General features: G+C 49.4%; 1 protein-coding gene across 2 annotated transcripts; it reads right to left on the bottom strand.

Moving 5' to 3' along the window:
• Window positions 1-379: 379 nt before the first annotated feature.
• PPP1R3F (protein phosphatase 1 regulatory subunit 3F) lies at window positions 380-18,000 on the bottom strand. 2 transcript variants are annotated; one of them, XM_055267987.2, is made up of 4 exons: window positions 16,993-18,000; window positions 6,406-6,461; window positions 5,799-5,881; window positions 380-2,060 (listed from the first exon to the last, which is right to left on the bottom strand). In XM_055267987.2, exons 1-4 carry the CDS (start codon window positions 17,991-17,993, stop codon window positions 804-806), a joined length of 2,397 nt encoding a protein of 798 aa, XP_055123962.1. In that variant the 5' UTR covers window positions 17,994-18,000; the 3' UTR covers window positions 380-803. The 2 variants fall into 2 exon arrangements, with proteins under 2 accessions (XP_055123962.1, XP_055123963.1); XM_055267988.2 differs by having other exon boundaries at window positions 5,799-5,878.

Raw genomic sequence — 18,000 nt, 5'->3', positions numbered from 1 at the left:
TCAAAGGCTGTTTTTTCAGTAACCTCAAAACCTTGTGGCTGATTCACAACTGATGTCCCCACATCCACAGGAGACCACAGCTACCACTGCAACCATGTGACTGACACCAAACCCTCATGTGGCTGCCACTCTTCCTCCCTGGCTCCCACCACCACCATCCAAATACACACCTGTAGGGTCTCACAGGCAGAATGTGGAAAAGACAAAGAACCATATGGATTAGGACCACGAGGTGAGGAGACACAGATCTTCAAGGACAGACATGTTGAAGCAGCAGCAGGCGACCACGTCCCACCCCTAACTCCCCACTGTGATCCTCCCACAGAAAGTGACCACCCTGCACACTCATGCCCAAACAGGAGAACACTACACCGCAAGACACTGTTTCTCATAGAGCTCTATTGTGGCATATAATAATAGGTACTCTATATAAATTAAATTAAAAATAAAGCTCCAGCAGGTTGCACAGGTTGGCTGTTAATAAATATATCTCTGGGTAATTGTGCCCCAAGACCAGCTCACGACCACTCTCCCTCATCCAGAGAATTATACAAAAATAAATACAGGCTCGGGGGATAGGGGGAGGACATGCCCAGTTCCACTCTAAAAGTTCCCCTCACTCACACCATCTACCCATTCCCTCGTCTCCACTGGTGTCACTACAGGGAGCCCTGTGTTGACTGGAGAGCTTGGGGATGGGAAGGCCTTTCAGTTGAGCATTCTCAGAAGCAAAGGACCCAGGTCCCCTCACTGCACAGACCATGTATCCCATCTTAAGCCTCTGCTGATCCCACAAGCAGAGCCTACGAGAACCAAGCCAGAGAGAGGCACAGCGCAAGCACCAGGAGGGACACACCACTGTTCAGAGCCACAGGGACCACCACTAGCCCGGCCAGGACCCCCAGAGTCTGGGTCAAGGGCCCCCGGAGCTGAGGAGGCAGTGCACACACACATTCTGCAGGGACTGCTAGGGTGGGAGACCTCTTTGGGGGTTCAAGGCTTGGGCCTGCATCCTTTTCATCCTGGGAACTCACATGAGGCCTGGCTACACTAGAGAGACAGACTTCGGCCCCCAAGGGACTGAGGAGGGTGGGATTTTGCCCCTGCAAAAGGACAGGAGAGGCTGGCTCCTTGCCAGATATGGAATCCAAGCTACCTGCCCACTCACTGGTGACCTCTATCTGGGCTTCTGTCCCAGCCTCCCCCAGGGACTCAGTCACCCCAGCTATCACCCTATTCATGTGCAAAGAGCTGATGTCCTTGCCCATCCCTTTCTCAGGATCCCCAGTGAACTGACCCTCTGCACCCAGAACCACAGGGCCGTCACATCCTGAGCCCTCTGCCCATGGGAGCCACACATCTCCCATAGTGGCTACCACAGAACGGGCCCCGGAGAGGATTTCCGGAGGCGATTCCTTGGGGCTGTCCCCTTCCGGGCTGGAGGGTGTAACAGAGAGCCCCTCTTCACCCTCCCCTTCATCATCAGGGTCTTCGGTGTCCTTGATGAGCTCCACGCCACGCCCCAGTCGGGCATAGTGCAGCGTGATCTCCTCAGCCAGGGCGCTGTTCAGGGCCCGCTCAGGGCCAGGCCACTTCAAGATCAGGTCGCGGTCCGTCAGTATGCCCAGGGGATGGCTGGGGTACATCCCTCCATCTGTGGAGCCCTCTCCACCACCCCCTGCCCCACCCGCAGCCACAGCAGCCCGTAGGCGGCTCAGGTGAGACAGGTAGAGCTGCTCCAGCTCCTGGTCGATGGTGTCCTCACCGAGCAGCTCCTCTGACCCACTCACAGCCTCCAGCCCCCCTCCATTCTCGCTCGATACTCCCCATGTGGCCTCTGCCTGCTGCTGGCTGGGCTCCAGGAAAGGCCCGGTGGCCCCCTCACTCGCATCGGGCCCTGAGGCCTGGTCTCTGGGGGAGCCACCCAGGCCACAGAGAGGGGAGGAGGGGGGAATCCTGATGGCCGGTGCCTGGAGGACCTCTGTAAAAGCCACAGGTGGACTGCTTCTGGGGACATCACCTTCTTCTGCGGGGTTGCCAGTCATCGGAACGTCAGAAACCTAGAGCCATGGCCGGGGCGAGGGGGCAGAGAAAAAGCAAGGGAATGAAGCAGAGGAGGGGATGGAACAAGCAGAGACAATAAGAAGTGTGACAGCCCACAGCCAGCCCCACAGGGGTTTCTATATAAAACCGCCTTAAAGCGCCCTCTGTCACTGTCTAGACTCCAAAGACTGTCATCTATGGTAAAATAACACAATTGGATGCAGTAAAACGGGGCTTCTTGCAGATTATAAAGCTGAGGAATTCGGTGGGTGTGAATATTTGGTGAATGATCGTCACTAAATACTGCTGGCTTACCTTCAAAACAGAGCCAGTTAAAATAACTAAAAGTGTAAGTAGCCAGGCACAGTGGCTCTCACCTGTAATCCAAGCACTTTAGGAAGCCAAGGCGGTGGATCACATGAAGCTAGGAGTTCGAGACCAGCCTGGCCAACATGGTGAAACCCCGTCTCTACCAAAAATACAAAAATTAGCTGGGCGTGGTGTTGCGCGCCTGTAATCTCAAGAGGCTGAGGCAAGAGAATCACTTGAACCCAGAGGGCAGAGATTGCAATGAGCCGAGACGGTGCCACTGCACTGCAGCCTGGGTGACAGAGAGAGACTCTGTCTCAAAAAAAAAAAGAGTGTAAGTGGATTGTTTGTAACACAAAGGATAAATGCTTGAGGAGACGCATACCTCATTCTCCATAATGTGATTATTACGCAATGCATGCCTATATCAAAACATCTCCATAAATATATACACTTACTACGCCCCCTCAAAAATTAAAAATAAAAAAATTTAAAAAAAATAAAAATAAAATGCAAAAAAAAATCCCAAAACATAGCCAGGATGTCCATATGAACCCATGATGTATCATCTTCTCTTTAAAAAAAAATTATTTCCTAGCTCCATCTTTTGAAAGGGCCTAGAAACAATGACCAATCTAGTAGCAGCAAGCATGCTGAGCCCCTAAATCTTGGCCTTTGAATGCCACTCTCTACTGAAAGGAATCAGTGCTCCTTAAAGAAATAGCTGTTTCTGGCCAGGTTCGGTGGCTCACGCCTGTAATCCTAGCACTTTGGGAGGCCAAGGCAGGTGGATCACCAGGCAGGTCAGGAGTTCGAGACCAGCCTGGCCAACATGGTGAAACCCCATCTCTGCAAAAATACAAAAATCAGCCAGGTGTGGTGGCACATGCCTGCAATCCCAGCTATTCAAGAGGCTGAGACAGGAGAATCACTTGAACCCAGAAGGCAGAGGTTGCAGTGAGCCGAGATTGTGCCATTGCACTCCAGCCTGGGTGACAGAGAAAGACTCTGACTCAAAAAAAAAAAAAAAAGAAAGAAAGAGAGAGAGAGAGAGGAAAGAAAGGAAAGAAAAATAAAGTAAAAGAAAAAACATAAAGTAAAAGAAAAAGAAAGAAAGAGAGAGAAAGGAAAAGAAAGAAAGGAAAGGTAAGGAAATAAAGGAAAGGAAAGAAAAGAAAGAAAAAGAAAATGAAGAAAAGAAAAGCAAGAAAGAAATGGCTATTTCCAGGCTTGGGGCAGGGAGAGTACAGCATAAGCCTAGCACATATTGTCATGGAAGATGTGAGAAAGGCTCACAGAATGATGAGGGCGTGTCAAAAGGACAGAGGAGCCCATCTCAATAAGCTCCTATTAGCCAGGGATAGTTCAATTTAAGCATCAAAAAAACAAACAAATAAGTGCAATGGATTAAAACTCATCAAATATGTTTAGAATTCATGAGTTCATAATGACACAAAACCAAAAATCCTTTTATTGGTCACCTTTGTAGTAGTACTTCTCTGAAAACTGGTAAATAAAATGGAAAAAATTAAATATTTACACTGCTTTTTCTGCACAAACTATATCTCAAAGAAGCCAAATAGCTGGTGTGGGACAGTTTTTCTTTAGAGAAGAATTCTAGCTAATAAAGGAAGTGGGAATAATAGAATTAAATAGAGTTAATTCTAGTTAATTTAATAATAAAAGATTAAATACATTAGTTTAATACAATTTGATAAATTAAATTACATTTAATAAGATTACATTAATTAATAGAATTAATAAATTAATTAAAATGGGGTAAGAAATGTATTTCCACCTGGATGTAATCAGCCAGACCCAGACTGGAAAATTCTACAGGACAAGCAAAGTTTCTTCAACCAACAAATTGCAAAGAAACAAAGTGGGGGAGATTTTAAAAATCTAAAGAGACACATCAATCAAATGCAACATGTCAACCTTGTTTGGATCCTAAACACTTATGAGAGAAGGAAACTTGAACACCGACCAAATACTTGATGATACTAAGGAATTACCGTTTATTTTCTAAGGTGTGATGATAGTATTGTGGGGTTAAGAACTCTTAATTTTCTGGCCAGACGTGATGGCTCACACCTGTAATCCCAGCACTTTGGGAGGCCAAGGCAACAGATCCTGTCTCTACTAAAAATACAAAAATTAGCTGGATGTGCTCGCTTGAACCCAGGAGGCAGAGGTTGCAGTAAGCCGAGATCACACCACTGCACTCCAGCCTAGGTGACAGAGTGAGACTCTGTCTCAAAACAAAAACAAAAAAAAAAAGAGTTCTTAATTTTCTGATACAAACAGAAGTATGTATGGATGGGATGATGTCTGGATGTCTTCCAAAATAATTCCAGAGGGAATGGGAGGGAGGAGACGAGGTACAGATAAAATAAGAATGGGCATGTGTTGATATTTACTGAAGCTGGGGGATGGTTTATGTAGGTTTGTTATACTATTTTACTTTTATATATGTTTGAAACTTTTTGTAATTAAAAAGTTCACACACACACACACACACACAGCCCTCCAAAATGTCTCTACCTCCCCTAACTACCATCACACTCGCCTGGACCACTGCAGTGGCCTCCCCTTCATGGGTCACCTGTTTCCACCCTTGCTCTGACAGTCTATTTTCCAAGCAGCAGCCAGAGGGAGCCTGTTAAATCCTAAATCAGATCACATCCCTCCTCCGTCCACAGTGCTCTTGCGGCTCCCCCTCACTCGGAGTAAAGGCCACAGTCTTCACCATGGCCTGTGAGGCACCACCCAATCTGTCCTCAGCCACCTCTCTGCCCTCACCCCGCACCACTCTCCCCCTCCCTCGTTCTGCCCCTGCTGCGCTGGCTTCTACACTGTCCCTCACACACATTAGTCATGGCCTCACCTTAGGAACTTCTCACTCGCCTGGGATGTTCTTCCCTTAGTTATCCACGTGGCTCACTCTCTCACCTTCCTCAGATCTTCCCTCAGATCTCACTAATCACTAAAGCCTTCCCAGGCCATCCAATCTAAAGTTGCAACCGCCCCCCGCCCACAACACACACACACACACACTCACACACAGAGTCTCTCACCCACTCCCTACTCCTTTATATTTTTCCTTATCACTCATCATCACCTAAAGTACCATATATTCTATTATTTTATCATGTCTCACCCTACTAACACATAAGCCCCCTCAAAGAGCGTTTTTTCATGTTTGTAACAGTGCTTGGCACAGAACAAGCACTCCATAAATTTTTGCTAAATTAACAAATGACATTTCTACAAGCCCAGGTGAGTAACTGCATTCTCCCCATCCCCCATCAGATTCTGAGTTTTGTGCCCTCCCTCCAACCCAGGGAGGACCCAGAGCTAGAGGGCCCCACCACCCAGCCCAGCAATAGTCACACTGTGAGCCTCCTATTGGGCTGTCTACTCCAAGGCTGCAAAGACCCACTTACCTGAAGTGTCATCTGGGGCCACGGACGGAGAGGGGTGGGGGCTACCAGTGGACCCACTGACTCCTGGACATCAGGATGCTCTGCTAGAGGGAAGAGAAAGGCAGCATTGGGCAAGACAGGCATACAAGTAGGTATGGTTTTGTTAAGAAAATCTGCCATCCTAGCCAACCGGCAGTTTTGCCTCTGAAGCTTTCTGTGACAATCTAAAGCAGAGGGTGCCCCTTCATTTTTTTTTTTTTTGAGATAGGGTCTCGATGTGTCACCAAGGCTGGGGTGCAGTGGCACAATCATGACTCACTGCAGCGTCGACCTCCCGGGCTCAAATGATCCTCCCACCTCAGCCTCCTGAGTAGCAGGGACTACGGGTGCATGCCAGCATGCCCGTCTTTTTTTTTTTTTTTTAAAGAGATGAGGTCTCACTATGTTGCCCAGGCTCATCTCGAACTCCTGGCCTCAAGCAATCCTCCTGCCTCAGCCTCCCAAAGTGCTGGGATTATAGGCATGAGCCACTGAGCCCAGCCTTTTCCATTTTTATAGAAAGAAAAACAGTAGGAAGAAAGACATGGGAAATACAAGCTAAAACTTGCGAAGCTTGCCAATTGCTTACCCACGGCAGGGGTGTTATCATCCATGTTCTTCGTCTTCAGTTCCTCCTCGGCAGGCCTGCAGGGCAGAGGAGAGAGTACATGGATCTAATACCCTGAGAGGTCACTTCTGCCACCCACTGGCACCTTCTGAGCCTCTGTGCTAGCCCACCTTCACCTGACAGCTGCTGTTTTCTCTTCTGCTGCCTTTGTTTATCCCCTCATCCTAGAAGTCCTACAGCCTCATTATAGAAAATTCACAAAATACAGGAAAGTCTAAAGAAGCAAGAAAAACAATCACACATCAGCCAGAGACAACTACTGTTACCATTCTGGAAAATTTCCTTCCAGATATTCTATGAAATCATCTAGATTCTACAGACATAATTTCACAGCTAGCTTTGTCCATTTAACAGTAAGAAACATCATTATATACTTTTGCAAACATTTCAAATAGCTGCTTAATACTCATATCATACCATTCCCTTCCTACTGAGCAGCTAGGTTCTTTAATTTAGAGGTTGCAAATCAAACCAGCAAACAGCATGGGGCATAGTTTTATCGACACTTGTATCATTTCTTTACAATATATTCCTGGCTGTGGAAAGAGAAGAGATAGAAGAACCCATCTTTTTGGCTGGGCGTGGTAGCTTACACCTGTAATTCCAGCACTTTGGGAGGCCGAGGCAGGGAGACCACTTGAGGTTAGGAGTTCAAGACCAGCCTGGGCAACATGATGAAACCCTGTCTCTACTAAAAATACAAAAAATTATCCAGGCATGGCGGTGCATGCCCATAGTCCCAACTACTTGGGAGGCCGAGGCAGGAGAATCATTTGAACCCGGGAGGCGGAGGTTGCAGTGAGTCAAGATCACGCCATTGCACTCCAGCCTGGGGAACAAGAGTGAAACTCAGTCTCAAAAAAAAAAAAAAAAAAAAAACAAGGCCAGATGCGGTGGCTCACATTTGTAATCCCAACACTTTGGGAGGCCGAGGCAGGTGGATCACCTGAGGTCAGGAATTCAAGACCAGCTTGGCCAACATGGTGAAACTCCGTCTCTACTAAAAATATAAAAATTAGCTGGGTGTAGTGGTGGGCACCTGTAATCCCAACTACCTGGGAGGCTGAGGCAGGAGAATAGCTTGAACCCGAGAGGTAGAGATTGCAGTGAGCCGAGATCACACCACTGCACTCCAGCCTGGGCGACAGAGTGAGAGATTGTCTCACAAAAACAAACAACAAACAAACAAACAAAAAAAACACCTTTTCTAAGAAAGGACAGGCAGACAAGACTGTGAGGCAGAGGAAGGAACGCAAATGGAGACTGGGAGGGAGGTCACAGAGGCCTGGGTCCCTATGCTAGCCCTCTCGTCCCCATATCAGCCTGGCAGGTCGCTTCACCTCCTCACTCATAAAACTAAGCCGCAGGGAGTCAGGATGTGCACTAAGCACAGGGCAGTCAAGAGGAATGAGGATGGACAGCCAGAAATCAGGGCCTGACACACAGCTGGGATTGAATCAACTGTAGATATTTATGGGTCTTGCTCCTCCTTCACCAGGCCAGTCAGATCCCTGAGTGGCATAAGCCAAGTGCATTTCAGGTGGGTACTCCCAGGGGTGGGATCTCATCATGGAGAAGTCACTGTTCTTATTCTGAAAATGAGTATCAAGCGTCTACAGATTAAGGCAAATGAGGGAAGCATTGACTAAAACCTGAGAGGAGCTAGGGCGACTGCCCAACACCTTTTTTCTTCCTAAGAGGCAATGTGACATTCTTGATACTTCTGGCAATGGTTGAATTTTTTTTTTTTTTTTTTTTTTTTTTTTTGAGATGGAGTCTTGTTCTGTCGCCAGGCTGGAGTGCAATGGCATGATCTCGGCTCACTGCAACCTCCGCCTCCCAGGTTCAAGTGATTCTCCTGCCTCAGCCTCTCAAGTAGCAGGGATTACAGGTACCCACCATCACAGCCAGCTGATTTTTGTATTTTTAATAGAGACAGGGTTTTGCCATGTTGGCCAGGCTGGTCTCGAACTCCTGACCTCAGGTGATCCGCCCTCCTCGGCCTCCCAATGTGCTGGGATTACAGGCATGAGCCACTGTGCCCGGCCTGGTTGAAACTTTTTGAAAATCCATAACCAATTACCTTCACAGAAACAGAGTATCACCATCTGACCCATACATAGTACCTACTATGGCATTACACACTGTTCTAAGTGCTTCACATTTTTTTAAAGAAGTTTTTGGGGTTTTTTGGTTTTTGTTTTTGTTTTTTTGTTTTTTGTTTTTTTAGAGATGGGATCTTGCTATGTTGACCAGGCTGGTCCTGAACTCCTGGACTCAAGCGATCCTCCCATCTCAGCCTCCCAAAGTCCTAGGACTACAGGCATGAGCCACAGTGCCTGGGCAACATGTGTTAATTCAATCCTCACAATCACCCTATGAGACAGGTACTTGTAATCCTCTGAAGCAGGCAGTACTATTGTCTCCATTTTACAGAAGATAAAACAGAGGCTGAGTAAATGGCTCAAGGTCATACACTTCACATCACAACCCAGGCCTTTTGGCTCTTACCCAGTCAGCTGCTGCTTCTTGGATGAGGGAGACTGGGGTCTTACCCAACCCATCTCCATCCTTTCTAGAAGTAGGTAGAGGGAGGCATCAATACTAGACAAGATCCCTCCCTCCTCCTTCATGCAGGCTTTTCTTTGGACCTGCCTTTGCCCACATATTCATTCCCCATTTCCCTACCTCCATGGGCCTGGGACATGTGTGGCTAGGCCACTAGACACAGAGTGGCTGCAAGAACTGCTTTCTATAAACACCCTCGGGGAGAACCCTTGAACCATATATATGGATCTAGAGTCTAGAAGGGACCGTCTATCTTTCTCTACTGTCTAGGACTCACAAATCCCACCAGAGGTACTTGAATCAGAGTACTACAGGGCCTAGGGTGGGTGACTCTGGGAGCCCAGCTGCCACCTCCCACACATCACAGATGAGAAACAGATATTTAGAGCAAACCAGCTTGGTCCCACACCAATCCCCTCCGTGGTCCTAAAATACAGGTCTTTGGACTTTTGTCTCAACACGATTTCTGCCAGGCTGCACTGACTTACTTCTTTTTGCTACCATAGTCCTTCATGACAGAAAACATCCTCCTCCTAGGATCTTCTAAACCAAGCCTCTTCAAGAAGGCCCACAGACAGACAGAAAGCCAGCCCTCCCACCTGTGCGCAGTAGCAGGCAAGCCTTCTCCATCTGGCCTAGTCCGGACATATATTACAAACAGGCTTCTAAAAGCCACTACAGAGTCATAGATGTGAGAGAGAAAAAGGAGAACACTCAGGAAGCAGCCAGCCAGCAGGAAAAGGACTCCACAATTCAGTTGGAGAAAGGAGAAAGAAAAACAAATACACAATCAATCCTTCAGCCCCCAGAGCACCCTTTCCATGGCTGAGGAGGGCGAGAACATCCAAAAAAGCAGGTCACGCCATTGAGCCAATCCCAAGATCCACAACATCGGCAGAAGCAAACAAGTCGTTCTCCAAAGTCAGATATGAAAGCAGAAAGCACAAGCATGTATTGTTCACCTCCTCCACCATGGGCCCCTCTCATTGACACACCAAGGCATTTGAAAACCTTCACATCTATCCTTCAAAACAACACCCTTCCTTTTCACAAATGCAAAAACTAAAACTCAAGGAACTGCGTCTCCGCACTCACTGACTACACAACCACGCTGGCAACAAACATCCCAGGAGGGCTCCACTTTGAAGAGTTTGAAATTGTGGACTTAAAAAGAAAAAAGTATCTTTGAACCGTCTTTCACAGTAAAAACTCAAGGGCAGCTATGACTTCAATCAACATGAGGATAGTAAGAGAAATCAAGTACAAATGTATACTGACTCACTGATCGGTAACAGAGAAGAGGGGTTCTTAGAAAAATGGAGAGGGAGAAGATTAAGAACAAAACTGTACCTGCAGTATGCCTGCTCGTTTTCAAGAAGGAAACCTGTTCTTTTGGCACCAGCCCCACAAGTACCACGTGGCATCCCCTCAAGGGCAGTGAGCCGTAGGGGCCAGGGCACACAGATCTGGAAAATCTTGGACATGCATCATTTGGGTGCTAGTGAGCACTAGTCAAGCTGGTGTCGCCTAAAAGGGGCCATCTCAGGCCTGCACGCCAGTCTCCTGGGCGTGCAAATTCCTCCAGCCATCAGGAAACACAATGGCTGCCAAGCTGATAGTCCCCAAGGAGACCAGAGGGGGAGGATTTGGAAAGAGGTGGTGTTGGCCCCGGCCTAGGCCAGCCGAGGAAGAACAGAAAGGTGATTCGCCAGTCACAGAGTGAGCGCGCGGGTGAGGGCTGACAAGCCCTGTGGAGAAACGCAAAGCAGACTTTCAGAGCAGTCACAGACTGCCATTGCCACCACCACCCAAGTCCTCTGGAGCACCCCCAGCATTCATGTTTTCAAAGAATTTTGCCAGCCCAAAGTGGGTCAGGCACTGAAACCCAAAGGGAAACTCAGCAGACCCCGGCTCCCATGTAGTCAACCTGAAGATAACGCTGACTTTCCGGGGGGATGAGTGGCTTCAGAAACCTGCCCCACGATACTCAGAATTGCAGTTACCCTGAGCCATCTGCTTTCTGAAAAGAATAGGGTTTGAAGGTGGCTGTGAAAGCCACCAAGTTATGTGGGGCACTGCTTTGCCTTCCCCAACAAGTGTGTCAGCCTCAACTCTGGGACTTGCCGGTGATCCAGTGGGGTAGAGGGAGAAGAGCAGTTTCTCGTGCCATGAGCTTCTTCAACAGCCATGACTTCATTCTTTGGCCACGACCCATAGTAAGAAATCCATTCTACATTATAACCCAGCACACCCACACATGTGTAAATAGACATATAAATAACTGAAAAACGGTTGTTCTTTGAGTGAAACAATACTTACCTTTACTGCATGTGGTGATACACTGGCGTTTCTTATGCTATTTCCTTTTTCTTTATAATGCTTGTTGAAACCCAGTAAATTGACTTCACAACTCAATAAAGGGTTAGGATATGCAATTTTGAACAATTCCGGCTCTGCCACCTATCAGCTGTGTGACCTGGGGCAAGATACTCAACCTCTCTGTGCCTCAGTTACCTCATCTCTAAGGAGGGGATAATAATACCTACATCGGTGAGTTGTTCAGCAGATCAAAGAAATATTTGAAAAGTACCTATAAAGCGCTTAACAGTAACCCCCTCCAAATTTCCATTGAGGGAAACTGAAGCTCTGAAAGGAAAGCAACTTGCCCAGTGTTGCCCTGCTGGTAAAATGCATCACCCAGCCTGGTACAGTAGCTAAGAGCTGGAGCACTAGAGCAGGACCACACAGGCTCAGATCCCAGCTCTGCCACTTTCTCAGCACATGGCCTCAGGCCTATGTCCTTAACCATAATGCCCTACCAAGTTTTCTGTGGCATAAAAGAGGATCACGTTCACATTAATTCCTCACTCTACAGACAACTAAGATGCCCCCTGACTTGTCCCGTTCAACTCTTGTTATTCTGGTTTCCCCTGAGGCTGCCAACTCGGATAGCATGTTGGATCCCCATCCCTTCAGTTATAGGTGCACTGAAAGACAGTGGGCCTTCCTGTGCATCAGCCCCAGTGAAGGACCCTGGAGACACCATGGTGAGCAAACCCAACTAGGAAGCTTACAGTTCAGTATGGAGGAAGACATTAAAAAAATACTCAAACTCATTATTTCAACAAACATTTATTGAGCACCTGCTAAGTGCCAGGCACTGTGGCAGGCCTGCAGGAATACAGTGGTGAATGAAAGCAGACCATGTCCCTACCCCTCACGGAGCTTACAGTCTAGCAGGGCAGAGAGAGTCATCCAGCAACCCCCTAATAAAGGTATAACTACAAACTGTGGTCAGTGCCTTTAGAAAAGGAAAGAATGCCCTAGAATAAGGGTCCCTGGCCCAAACTGCAGGGTCAGGCAGGGCTTAAGGATGCTGAAAAGCAAAATGAGCAAGTGGGGAGGTAGGGGAGTGAGAGGCTGCTTGGGAACACTGTGGGAGAGGTGATGAATGCAGTCCCCAACAAGGTGAGTTTGAGGAATTATTTGGGCCATCAGTCAAGTAGAGACGCTGAGTTTGGATACATGAAGCTAAGGGAAGAGCCAGGAGAAAGAGAAGGGCCAGAGAGTTAAGAGGAAAATCAGCAGTGTGGTCTCAAAGCAAGGGAAGACAAAGTGTTTTAAGTAGGAGTGGTCAACCACTTCAAGAGGAAAACTAAAAAACCACCTGCAGAATCTGGCGGATACCAGGGGCTAACACTTACGTGAGGTGAGCAAGTGCAGAAGGCAAGTGCAGGCAACTCTTTGCAGGGGTCGGCAGTGAAGGGGAGGGTGATGAGGTGCTGGCCAGAAGCAGGAGGGAGAGAAGGTGGGGTCAGTGGAGACAGAAGGGATGCTGGCACAGGTAAAAGTGAACAGAGGATCAAGCAAGGAGGGCAGCAGAAAACCTGCCAGGAGAGAAGAGGTGACTGATGATGTCAGATTCTAGAGCAAGTAGCAGAAACTGGGACCCAGAGCACACGAGGGAGAAGTGGCCTGAGCAAGAAGGGACTCCTCCTCATCTGTAACACAGGGGAGGGAAATCAGCGTGCAGACTTGGGGGCTGCAAGTTATAGGGAGTTCCATTCTTATGGCTTCTGTTTTGTTTTTTGAAGCAAGAGAGAAAGTCTGAAGGTAAAGAACATTTGAAAGAGTCACTTCAGAGGAGAAACGAGTGGATCGGAAAAATATAGTAGAACTGCTAGGCAGGGTGGCCGATGACCCCTCGACTGGTGGCGATGTTCATCTGCTCTGCCACGGGACATTCTCTAACCAAGCTTAGCACCTGCTGGGCTGATGAGTGCTATGAAAAAGCTGGGGGCCGAGGACATTGGGGTGGACAGGCTCCCCTGGGGAAGTCCTCTTAGAACTGAGGGATCAACACTGGAGGAGACTGCAAGGAGTACGGGATAAATGTTCCTGGTGAAGGAAACAGCAGGGGCAAAGGCCCTGCAGCAGAAAGGAGCGAGGCCCTTTGGAGTAACAGAAAGACCATGGTGACAGGAGCTCAGAAAGACCACTGGCATAAGACTAGAAGCCAGTGGAGGCCAGACTGGGGAATGGGATGGGAGGGTGCTTGAAGACCATGGTGAGGCTTTCTTGGTCTTTACTTTTAAGAGGAATAGGACACTTCCGAAGGGTAGTGTCAAGTGCCAAGTAAGATCAGGAGGGCTTTTCCCCACACCAGCCCTAGGACTTTGGACTCTGGGAGCCTCAGTTTGCTCATCCAGGAAAGAGAAATTTAAAACCCTCTACTTCACAGGGAATGTTGTCAGAATTAAACCAGACCTTGCATGAAAATACAGTACTCAGTGAAATGCCTGGCGGAGAGCAGGGGCTCAGCCAGGTCTCATATAACAAATCCTCTGTACCCCATCCCACAAGCCCTGTGACATCTTAGGACCACTCTGCATCTCTTTCCCTGCTGGAACCTAGCACTGTGCCCAGCACACAGTAGGCAGTCAATAAATGCTTGTTGATGAATCATCTCTAAGCTTTAGAGTTACCAAATGCCTGGTCCAGCAACCCAGGGAAAGCAGCCATTTGGGTTTCTGAACTCTATCCTGATGGCTACCACGGACTTCTCCCATGCCCTCACCTGATGTGGCTGTGCTCAGTGCACAGAGGGCCTGCAGCCAACATTTCCTAAACAGGAAGCGCTCTATGATAGGGCTCTCACAGGTAAGGGATATACCCTGAGATCCTCCGCCATTTCCCAAGAGGGCTAGGTCACAAGGGTGGCTAGTCTTCAACAGCGCTGCAAGTCACTGGCAGCACACAGGTTCTAAAACAATAATATGTTGAAATGTACTCACCAAGAAAGCCACCGACCTACAAAGAAACCCTTATCGCTGATCTTGCAATGAGCACCAACCTCCCCTTTGCAAGAGCTGAGATCGAAAGATAAAGAAGCTATCAAAAAGCCATCTGCCCACTTAAAATAATATCACAAGTCATGTTAGGAACCACAGACCTGGGGCCAGATACCAAAACAATTGTCTGAACAGGCTGCTTCAATTTCTCCTTAAAACCGCCCATGTATGTTAAAAGAAAAACACCCTCTCCACCCACCTTGGCCCTGCAAGGTTTTGATTTCTCTGTTCTCTGCCTTTCACACTCTTTAAAATGACCAAACTCCTTTACCCAAACTGTCGCATCTTACAGACAGGGTTCCCATGACAGCTGGCGGGGATGACAGCTTGGGAAAGTGATAGAAATGAAGGTGGCTCTGGGGCACTGGACCTGCTCATCTGGGTGGTGGTTACACAAGTGCATACATATGTACAAATCCACTGGGCTATACATGGAATACCAGTACACTTTATGTAGGTATATCTAGATAAAGCAAAAAAAAAAAAAAGGTAAAAGGAAAGCATGACATGCTGGGAACACCAAGAGTGAAATCCAGAATATGCCCTGAATCATGCCAGGTTTTCTAGAGGATCAGTTTAAAAAAAGAAAAAAGTAAATGTCCCTAGCATTTCTTCCCTGGCCCTGTCACTCACTAGCTGAGAGGCTTTGAGCAAGCTGGCTCACCTCTCTGAGCTACCTGTCTCCCCTCTACTAAATGGGGATAATCATAGCATCTACACAACACAGCATGCACAGCAGGCCTCACGGAGAGAATGGATCTGATGTTCATAGCACAGAAATCAGTAAATGCTGGCCAGTTATCTTTTGCAGTTACTACCATGCTTCAGTTACCTTGCCCATGTTTGCTGCATTCAATCCAACCACGCAAAGTGACTGTCATTCCCCTTCACAGAGGAGGAAACGGAGGCAAGGCCACACAGCTGATGGGCGGAGCTGAATTTAGGAGAGGAATCCAGGAAACTGTAGGTGTGGCTCCCTAAATACTGACACTAGCTAACACCTGTATGATACTACTTTGAGCCAGACTCGGTTCTGAGCACCTTTACTCTTCTCCCATAAAGTAGGTGCTATAATTCTGTTTTACAGGTGAGGGTCCCGAAGCATGGTGTAGTTAAATGCGTTGGCCAAGGTCACAAGGCCAGTAAGTGGCAGCGCCAGGATTTGAACCCAGGCAATCTATGCCAGAATCCACACTCTTAATGCTGTAAGAAAAACCATGCTGCCTGCCCCCTTTAAATGAAGTCTCAGATTATGGTGGGGCTCACAGGTGGGTGAGTGGGTACCTGCCTGCCTGCTCAGTTACCCAGGCACATCTGCCCACCAGCCCGGAGCTGGACCTTTCTGAACCACTCACAGCCTAAGGCCTTACCAGAACCAGCAGAACCCACAAATGTCTCACTGCAGCCAGGGGCTTCTGACCAAGCATATACAGACAAGGTCCAAAAAGCATTTTCCCATTTCCATTTCCAGTCCTCCCAGTAACAGGGAAATGTATGCATTTTAGGGAGAATCTAGTGATCCTGGGCCAGACTTAGGTGACCGCAAAAAGAATCAGGCCTAGCTGCTGCCCTTAAAGAACTCATAGCTTGACAGAGGAAACCTAGGGAAATCTTCTACCGGGGCCCCCTGGGGTATAACTGATTATTTCTCCCTGTCCCTGAATGATCACAGGTGGTGTGGCAAAAAAACAAGGGACAAAAACTTCAAGTCCAGTACCCATCTGGTTCTGTCTCTCCGCCAGAGCCACTGCTTTCTTGTGAGAGCATCGGCTCAGGCCCTCGCCTCCACAGGACTCAAAGTAGATTACAGCATAACAGTAGAGTGCACAGGCTTCAAGGTCAGGCATGGGTGAACTGGAAGAGCCAGGTGCCATCACTGCCTCAACCAGTTTCTCCACCTCTGGAATCCTGGTTTCCTGCTCTGTCAGAAAGAGAATCTGCTCTACCCCCAACTGGCAAAGCCCTTGGTCCACACTATGTCATTGCAGTTCTCTCCACTCCAGCACACTGCTGATCATTCACACCAAGCTCATTTCCACCCCAGGACCTTTGCACTTGCTGTTTCCTCTACCTAGAACATCCTTGTTCCATATACGCACATAACTGTTCTTCATCATTCAGGACTTAAATGAAACCTCCTCAGAAAAGTCCTCCCTGTTCCTTTTCCTACAAACTCTCCCCCACCTCCCCACCGTATCTGCATAACTCTTCTTTATCATTATTCGGGACTCACCTCCCCAACGGCCCTCCCTTTAACAGCATGTCTAACACAGTCATTCCCTCCCAATCTATCCCCTTCAGCAAACTTTGTCCCTATTTATCCTATCTGCTTGCTCGCTTGTTTTTTCAAACTGTCTCCCATAGGAGCCTGTATGAATCCTTGAGGGTAGGGTAGATGTCTGTCTTGTTCAGGGCTTTACAGTGGAACTCAATAAATGAATGAATAAAACCCCAGTTAGAACAGTGGCTAGCACATGTTTGACCTCCATCACTCTTTGACTGACTGACTCAAAGAGTCACCCTCCTCCCTGTCCTGGAGAGCAGGCCTGAGGGGTTCCTGGGCCAGAATGCTTGTCCTCCATCCCAGACACAGCCCTGCGTTGGCGGAGGTGGCGCTGGCTGACATTACCTGCGCCTCATCGGCTTCATGCAGCTCTTCAGCTGCCTGGCCTCAGCCTCCACGGGACCCTGGCACTCGGGCTGTGGCTCCAGCTGTGGCAGCTGCTGCTGCTGGGGCAGCCCTTCGGCATCAGTGGGTGTGGGAGCGGGTGCGATCCGGAGCAGGACTGTGTAGTTGCGGCCGTGGTTGTTGGCCCAGAAAGTGCCCTCGGGGGTCTCATAGCGCACCACGAAGTCGAGGCGCGCCCCATCGCCCGCGCCCTCAGCAAAGGGCAGCTGGAAGGCAAAGCGGTCGGTGCGGCCGCCGTCGTCGGGCGAGGAGGCAGATGCCTGGCCGGGGCCCAGGCCGAGCCCCGGATCCAGGATGGGATCTCCTGCTCCTGTTCCTCCCGCTCCTGCCCACGGCGGGCTGCGCGGGACGTAGCGCGCTGGGTGGTCGCAGAAGGAAGCCCAGCCGTCGTGTGAGGCCCGCACGTGCACCGCCTTCTCGAAGGAGCGGTTCAGCACACGTACCAACCCGCGCAGCACCGGCGGGCGGCCCCCAGGCACCCACACCCCGGCACCCCCGGGGACTGCTCCGGGAGGCGGCAGCAGCGCCTCCAGCTCCACCATGACGCGCCCCAAGCGCTCCAGACGGCCCGGTGCGGGCGGCAGCGAAAATGTGGGGACCAGGTAAAACCCCCCGCCAGCGGGGACGGGGCACAGCGGTGAGGGCTCGGGGCAAGCCTCCTCTTCCTCCTCCCCTTCATCCCCATCCTCGCCATCGTCGTCCTCGTCGGCCCCGCTGCCGCCGCCATCTTGCCCGGCCGCCGCCGCCATCTTGCCCGCCCCAGGCCCGCCCCACGGCCGGTAGCGGCGCAGCTGCGCCAGCGGCAGCCCTAAGGCCTCGTCGGCGAACAGCACCCTCCGCGGGGCCACCGCCGCCTCGACCGAGGTGCGGGGCTCACCCGCGGCCGGCGAGGGGGGTGCGGAATGCCCCAGCGGGGGCTCCACAGGGGCCGTACGCGCCATATCGGCG

The sequence above is a fragment of the Symphalangus syndactylus genome, chromosome X (assembly GCF_028878055.3).
Source record: "Symphalangus syndactylus isolate Jambi chromosome X, NHGRI_mSymSyn1-v2.1_pri, whole genome shotgun sequence".
NCBI classification, from domain to species: domain Eukaryota; kingdom Metazoa; phylum Chordata; class Mammalia; order Primates; family Hylobatidae; genus Symphalangus; species Symphalangus syndactylus.
The sequence above is the reverse complement of the archived record's forward strand: the minus strand, read 5'-3'. Positions and strand labels throughout refer to the sequence as shown.